Here is an 8,136-nt window from a genome sequence, read left to right as displayed (position 1 = left end):
ACTGGAAAAAAGAGGCCAAATGTCTTCAGCGTGAATTTTGGTTGCAGAATTCAAGCCGAAGTAAAACTGCTTAATCAAAAACCACGAACGAGAGAGAGATGCTGACTCTGCAGCTCCTTCCCACCTTTGTCAGCCCAATGTGGGCTTTATTTAATCAACACGTCAACTAAAGGACTTGATGCACTGCATCCTGATCACAACATGTTTTGTACAACATTATATTATATTATAAAAATACATCCCAGCTGTAGTTTATGTCAATTAATGTCTCACAGATCGGAGATGGTGGACAGTTTTAGTTAATTTTGGAATCTTTTCCAACAATTTTTAAAAAACATTAGTAAATACCTTTAAACAAAATACACATAACTTATTCAGTTAGATTTCAGGATGCTGGTAAGTGACTCCTTTTATTTTGTAAAGATGTGTCGTTTAGATTTTGTCCTCCAACTTTTGGGAAGAAGGCAAACATTTCAGCTCGAAAGGATTCCTGTAAAACATCTTTGTGCCAAAAACGTAACAACTTTATATTGAAAGAACTTTTTAATTGTCTCTCACAATACAACTTTGTGTTTGACAGAAAACATCAAAATAAGACCAGAGAGAGCAAAATACATTAAACCTTTTCAACAAACATGGCGGCTCTTACGGAAAGCTTTTGTAACTACTATGCTTGAGGCAGTAACATCTTTGAAAACATTACAGTTCTCATGGCCAATGACCCTCATATTTTTCAAAAAATATTTTTCCGCACTCTATACTATCTATCAGTCACTTTCTAATTATTGTCATGGTTGTAAATGATAGAAAAGATAGAACTGGCACGTTCTTGCAGTCACGGCCAACAGTTTTATTGATGAGAGGGAAATCGAAATCTTTGTAAGTGATGAAAGCTTCTCTTTATATAACAAGCTGTTATACAATCTGCTTCTGGCTCAGTAGATTCAAAGCAAAGCGTTATGTCACCAGCTGTAATCGAATGTAACTGAGCTCATCATATTCTGCTTTTTACTGCTCATGGAAAAGGCTGTCTGACATTTAAATCTGAAGTATTGTCTGTGTGAATAGAAATCTTCATCGTATACTAGCAAAAATATCTTCTCATAGTCAACGATAGCAGCTATGAAACATTCAGAGGTGGAGCCGCTTTTCAAGTCACCCTAAAAAACCCCGAACAAACATAACTTTGGAAATTAACAGCAACACATAACATCCACAATAAAAAGGTATGAAAGCAAAATATGTAAAAAGCAAAGCGAAAATAATATTGGCCGAGTATTTACAAGAACAGCAGATACATTAGGTAGTTTACAGTGTATTGCAACAATAGCAGAGCTACACAGTGAGACGTAACAAGATTAAGGCGTTGATTAAGACCTTCATCGTCAGCATAATGACAACATCAGTGTGAATACATCGAACATGGAGGTGAACAAACAAGGAACGTGCGTTTTATCCAACTGCACCTGGTTCAGCTTCTGTCGTTAAAAATCTCGTAGTTGTACAAAATACATGGAAAAAGCTTCGGGGGCCGTCAACACTGACTAACTCAGAACTGTAGCACAGACCGTGATGCATCAGGCCAAATATCCTAGTTTTAAAAACATCTAAAACACATATGGCTTTTCTTCTTTTTGTGTTTTTATTTTTTATTTTTATTTTGTTTTTGTTTTTATGTCTAGAGGAGGAAATGTTTCAACAAAAATACTTGTGTTCTGTAAAGATGACCAAAGAATAAGGCACCTTAAAGAGCTCTCTGTGCCTTTGGTTAATACTGCTTGATGTGCGTCTCCTGGATTACCACGCACATACTTGCACATGTAGACCAGCAGCTGAGCTGGAGAGTTGGGACAAGAACTGGTAATTACAGAAGTTCACCACAGTAGTAGCCTATAGATATCTGGATATCGCCCTTTTGATTTTTTGAATTTGTAAAATAATTTATTATGAAAGTCTTTTAAAGATTCTGCTGCTGGCAGTAGTGGATTCCAGTGCTGTTTTCACCTTCTGATATTAAAGCTTAACAGAGGTGATCTTAAATATCCAAGTCTAGTGACTAGTATTATTATAGTAGTATTCCATCCTCAGTCATAGTAGGATGAAATATAATACTAAACCAATTCCAGTCCAGCCACCTACACCCTTTCACTTTGTTTGCACTTTGTGGAGGCCACATTAAGTGCTGTTCCAACAAGCATTATGTGGTGGTGGGCTCTAGAGTCCGCAAAACACCAAGTGTGCACCTGTGCTGACTTACTCGCTACATGGAGGAAACACACTTACAGATAAGAAGGACTGTTTGAAGACTATCTCAGTATGAAAAACACTTTTGTGGAAGTTTTCTACATTTGTACATGTTTTTAAAAGTGCATCTGAATTTATTTGTTCTTATTTTTGTTGCAACAAATTCTAATAACAGAGAGCAGTATGTAAAATCACCATAACGACCTGGAGCATGTTAAAAATACCTGAATCAAACTGAAACACAACACGGCGTATTTTCCAATATGTCATGGACATATTAATACATTCATCTCATAGCGGCGCACATCTCCAAAGGAGCTGTTTGGAAGTACCTGTTTTCACCTGAGAAAGGTGAGGGCATCCCAGACTTTTTCCGCTTTATTTCTGCCCTCCTTCATAATTAACAGACTCTTCCACACAGTGGAAGTGCCAGATTGAAATTGGGCCTTTGTGTTGGTTTGATTTGATTCACGGACAACATGACAAATTTAGAGTCTACCACCTGTAGATGGAAGCCATATCATTCAAATGACACCCACCCCACCGAAAAAGGGGCCAAATGTCTTCAGTGTGAATTTTGGTTGCAGGATTCAAGCCTAAGTAAAACTGCTTAAGCAAAAAACACAAACGAGAGAGAGATGCTGGCTTTGCAGCCGTGCTTTTACAATCTAAACACGGCTCAGCAGCTCCTTCATCTGTTTGTCAGGTCAATGTGGGCTTCATTTCATCACTAAAAACATGTCAACTACAAAACCTGACACACTGTACCCCGACCAATTGCCAAGCATAGGCTCAAATAGAAAGCCTGTAACTATGTTGTTCAAATACTCGCAAGTCAATCATTTTTAGGAGGAGTGAAAATGTCTACAGTTAGTGTCACAAAGCTATGAGTGTAACATCTGGTAACTAAATGGCTCTGATACAGTGCAATTCTGTTCCTCCATTTGTTCGGACATGCAGGTTTGACAAGGATCTTCATTATCCTCACTAGCTGCTTTCACAGTGCACATAAGATGGTGATGTAGAAGAAATGACAGTAGGTTATCAGGTGGCATTTTACAAGGTATTCTGCAGCTATATGATCTCAGGATCCAGCATTTGTCACGAAAATAGCCCTACAATCGGCAATCTGTGGACTGTACCCTGGTACATAGGTAAGTACTCCTGGAAGTGCCCTTTCTTTTAGATTTTGTTTGAACAGGGCAAATGGACAGGGATTGAAGGGAATTTGGTCCCAGACACAAGTCTCTACGTTGTTTCACAGCTAATGCAAAGATTAATTCCAGCTAAGCACCTTTTACTAGCTGGAACTGTGAAAAAGGAAGTATGGAGATTTGCACTCGCTTGTACTAAAATGCATGCCCAGATCACTTCAGATTCTTGTTTTCAGTCAGTGCCTCTGGCAATTGTCACGTTTTACTTTCCATATTTCTTTTATAGCAGTATACAGATACAGAAAGGAAATATTTGCTTTAAAGAAAACTTCCAAAAGCAAAGTCAACAAAAAGGGAGTTCAAAATGTAAGATGTCATGATTAGCTAAAGTGCAGGTTTCTGTTGTATTACACTGTATGGTACAGATTGTCAGGTGACCCATGAGGTCCACACTGTACCATGGAGGTGCTATCAAGATATACTTTAGGGGGCCATAAAGTGGCAACAGGGAGACAGCCTCCAGTGACCACCTGTTCTCTACTGGTACCACCTCCAGCTAGAACCATACAAGAGGCTGTGATTTGAGATGGAAACGGCATATCTGTGTTCTTCCGATTATAAAATTTTCAGGCCGTATCCAGGAACCCCTGAGAGGTCACGGACTTCTGTCAAATCCCAGCTGAAAAGAGTAACTGTTCCACCGCAGGGCTTCATTCACTGTCCTACCCTGCTTGGAGTGATATATGTAAGGAGGGGATGTGGACTCGGTCACGAAGGAGGCGGAGGACGTAGACTCTTACAGTTCATCTCATCCAAGGTCTTCCAGTATTTGTAGTTCTCTGACAGGTGCTCCATTAAGCCAGGAAGAGTGGCAAAGGCTGCAAGGAGACACATTGAAGTTGGTAGAATTAAAAACAAACATGGCTACACAGATGTGTGTTGTTAGGCAGATTTCAGTCATAGTTAGTAACTAATTATAAATTCAAACCATTAAATCATTGAAATAATATTGCACAGATCCTCTTGGTTTCACCAAAATAGCTCAGACAAAAGACAGTGGACGATATCCTGTGATATCTGGCACCAAAGTGTGAAAGGCAGGAGATAAAACCGTCCATGGTTTGGACTTGATTTTCCATTACATCCCACAATTTCTCAATCAGAACATTTGTAGGCCAAATCATCATCTTGACTTCTTTGTAATCTTCCTCAAACCACTTTTGGACAGATTTGGTGTGTGTAATAGGTAATGTGCGCAGTGCCTTTTTCTCATAGTCCCATGGTTTTCCAGGTAAGCAGTTCATCTAGCTGTCCATGTGACGAAAAAGAAACATCACATTTCTCATACACGGCCATTACTTTATGATCCAGTTCGGACATTGATGCCATATTTGGTGATTAATTAGGTAAGCATGAGCACTCTGACTGGTCTACACTTATATAGCCCCACACACATTACTTTGACACCTTTGTCATACAAGCAGAATTAAGAAATGACCAGACAGACCAGCCTTCACTCCCCACAAGCATGAGTTAGTGTTTGCCGCCAGTGACCACGTCACTGATTCACTGGTTTTTTGTCCATGGTTTGTTTTTTGGCACTGGGATCTAAACAATAAATACCAGGGACACAACAAAGGAACTGCTGTTTCGAAACCTTCTGCCTTCCAGCCTTCACAAATCAGCCCTTGTCACAGACTCTTGGATACTTCACACAAGCTGAGAGACTATTTGTTGACACCCCAAGATTCAAGATTTACTTTATTGTCATTCAGCACTACCTCAAAGACGCAATGCAGAATGAAATTACGTAGCACAAGCTTACATAAAGACATATAAAAATGTCAATAGAGTTAAAAAAAAAGGCAAATATAATAATTAAATAAATAAATACATATAAAGTCAGTGGTACATATTTAAAAAGCACAAATAAAAAAACAATTCAATTACTGCAAAAGAGAAATGCTGATTGCACTGAAATTTTTTTGTTGACCGATTGGTAGAGTATAATAATCTAGAGAATAGAAGCTGTTTTTGTGCTGTTCAGCAGTTCGATGGCTGGTGGAAAGCGCCTGAGGTGCGACCTGCACCTCAGGCTATGATACCGTCTGCCTGAGGGCAGAAGTGAGAACAGGCTGGGGTTGGGGCGGAAGGTGTCCCTGATGATGTTTTTTGCTCTGGATAAGGAGTGTTGTTTGGCTGGACCCTCAATAGATGGCAGTGTGACCCTAATAGTCCTCTCAGCTGATCTCACCACTCTTCTCATGGCCTTTTTGTCTGAAGCACTGCTGTTCCTGTGCCAGAGAGAGATGCTGCTTGTCAACACACTCTCAATGGTGCCTCTGTAAAAGGTGGTGAGAACCCTGGCAACCTCCGGTCACTTAGGAAAAATGTCTACTCTCTGACTAGTTGGCAAATAGTTGTTGGAGGTTGTTGTCAGTTACTGGAAATGGACAACATCAGCCTTCAGCATTAAAAGCTTCAACCAAAGGTGCAAAGGGTGCAACTAGAAGGCATTCTGGTTGTCCTCAAAACTCTTTACAGTATGATTAGTGTCTTTGTAGTGTTTGCAGACAAATCCATGTCAATCAAAGCATTATCAGAGTGCTTTTTATAGCTATGTGCAATTTCTTGCTAGCAACTGGCAATAACCTTCAGCAGCCGGTTGTGGAATACGCACTTTTCCTAGCCATTTCTGGTTACCAGTGGGTCACTGAATGGTCTCTTGGCCTGCACAGCTGGGGCATTAGCAATCGCTTTCACAGCTACTGCCAGCAACCGCACGCAACTGGTCTCGGTATATGTTTTTTTCCCCAAGTGACTGGCCTCTAGGCCCCTATCCCTGTGTGACTGAAGCCTAAGACTGCAACTAAAAAACTTACTGTTCCCGTTGACACTGTAGTTTTTATTCATTTCACCTGATAGTGGTTTTAAAAAATGTGAAACATATATGGTGACAGATGACAGCTGGCAAAAGATTAAAGGGACACCTGCAGACATAGCCTGGTTGGTCATATGTCTCATATCTATACAAGTAATTTTAATGTATCAAGTCTCAAAATATCAGATTATTCAAAGAACCATGAATAATCCCAGTAGAGAGAATGCAACAAACACATATGTAAATTATATTTTCAAAAAACAAAACAAAAAACAAAGTAACAAACAAACACACACACACAGACACACAAAAACAGGAAATCAGGGATAAACACCTACATTTGCCACTGACTTCCTGTTATCATTCCACACGGACTGTTAACATTTGTAAGCAGGCTATGTGCAGTCAGTTTGTGTACAGTTGCTAATGCTACATAGACTCTACAATGGTTCTCCCACATTAAAGGTCAGCTGGGGCTCAAAGGTCTCTCTGCCTCTCTCACACACACCCACAGCCTGAGGCACCACAGCTTCGGCTTGTGTTGTTTACATCCTTGTTTCCGGCCTTGTTGATGAGCCACACTGCATCTGTGGAACTAACAATGACCCCTGCCTTGTCCTGACAGTGACCCTGGTGAATTGAAAGAGGCTGCATGTGTGTTTTAGTGTTTATGTGCAAGTGAAGTTCTGCTCGGCTGCTTGTTGAGTGATTGTAGCCAACCCCTCCACCCTCATCCCTGCCACTATTTCCCTGACTTCCACTCCCCTGATACTCTTGTAATTTCTCCTCATCCCACTGGCGTTTGGAATCTTTCCGTGACATCAGAGCTGACAGTAAACAAGCTGCCTCTCGGGGAGACTATGCTAAGAGGGGAATTCAGTGGGAATGGGGAACTAGTACAAGCAGCATACTGTCCCGTTCCACTCATCATCACTTTCTCTCACTATCTCTTTCCTGTCATTTTCTCTCTTGCAATCTACTAAGAAAAAAATCACTGACGGCAATAAAAGAGGCCAGGAGTCAAGATGGCACTGTCAGAGGTTTTGTTTTAGTTGGACTGAAATGCCTAATTGTTTCAATTATTGCATTTGAGTTATGGAACAAACTGGAAATGTGGGAAGTGATTCAGAGGTCTTAACCCAGACTGGTTTAGTGTCCCCAAAGAAAGGTTACACTGAGCAGACACAACATTGCAGTAAGTAACATTAATCATGTTACAATGCAATTTCCTGTTGGGACAGGGTAGGTCCTGGCATTCATGCGGATGTTACTTATCCCCCTATCCAAAATCAAGTGGGATAATGCGCCCCACCACATGCACAAATACAGCTTGAGGAACATTAGAGCTGACCATAAGGCTGTAGCAGGAAGCAAGATTAATAGGTTAGTGAGCTACGACGAGCTTGGAGGTAGAGTCTTCTGTGTCATGAAAGTGGCTCCCTTTCTACCTGGCTAAATCACTATGGTAACTTATGCTGAACAGACAGCTGGAAGAGTCACGTTTTCATTAACGCTTTTATTTTCAGCATATTTTCTCTGGTAGGTGAATAAGTTTTACATGTGCAAGCTGTTAAGCTCTACCTTACTAATGCAACAAATGAAGCCCAGCTGTAAAGTTAGAGGAGAGCAAACTGTTCAGTGATGATAACAAACTGGAGCAAACTGCACTCATAGTAATGATTTTGTGCAGCAGAAGAGTTATATGTGAATGCGCTCAGATCCTGAAAACTAAAACCTGGCTTAACAGAGAAAGAAACCATTAATACATAAATCAGCAGCCATTTGAAGATATTAATGGAGGAGCTTCTTTAAACTGAAATCAAAGCAAGTAGGGATGGGTATCGTTTAGGTTTTATC

General features: G+C 40.4%; 1 protein-coding gene across 2 annotated transcripts in view; it reads right to left on the bottom strand.

Moving 5' to 3' along the window:
* Window positions 1-528: 528 nt before the first annotated feature.
* pde8b (phosphodiesterase 8B) overlaps window positions 529-8,136 on the bottom strand; it is a 45,672-nt gene continuing 38,064 nt past the window's right edge. For both annotated transcript variants that reach the window (XM_005720100.2, XM_005720101.1), the window contains exon 22: window positions 529-4,276. In XM_005720100.2, coding sequence (XP_005720157.1) covers window positions 4,167-4,276 — 110 coding nt within the window. In that variant the 3' untranslated portion in view covers window positions 529-4,166. The remainder of the gene's footprint in view (window positions 4,277-8,136) is intronic.

The sequence above is a fragment of the Pundamilia nyererei genome, unplaced genomic scaffold, assembly GCF_000239375.1.
Source record: "Pundamilia nyererei isolate P.nyererei 1_Seehausen unplaced genomic scaffold, PunNye1.0 scaffold00002, whole genome shotgun sequence".
Classification (NCBI taxonomy): Eukaryota; Metazoa; Chordata; class Actinopteri; order Cichliformes; family Cichlidae; genus Pundamilia; species Pundamilia nyererei.
The sequence above is the reverse complement of the archived record's forward strand: the minus strand, read 5'-3'. Positions and strand labels throughout refer to the sequence as shown.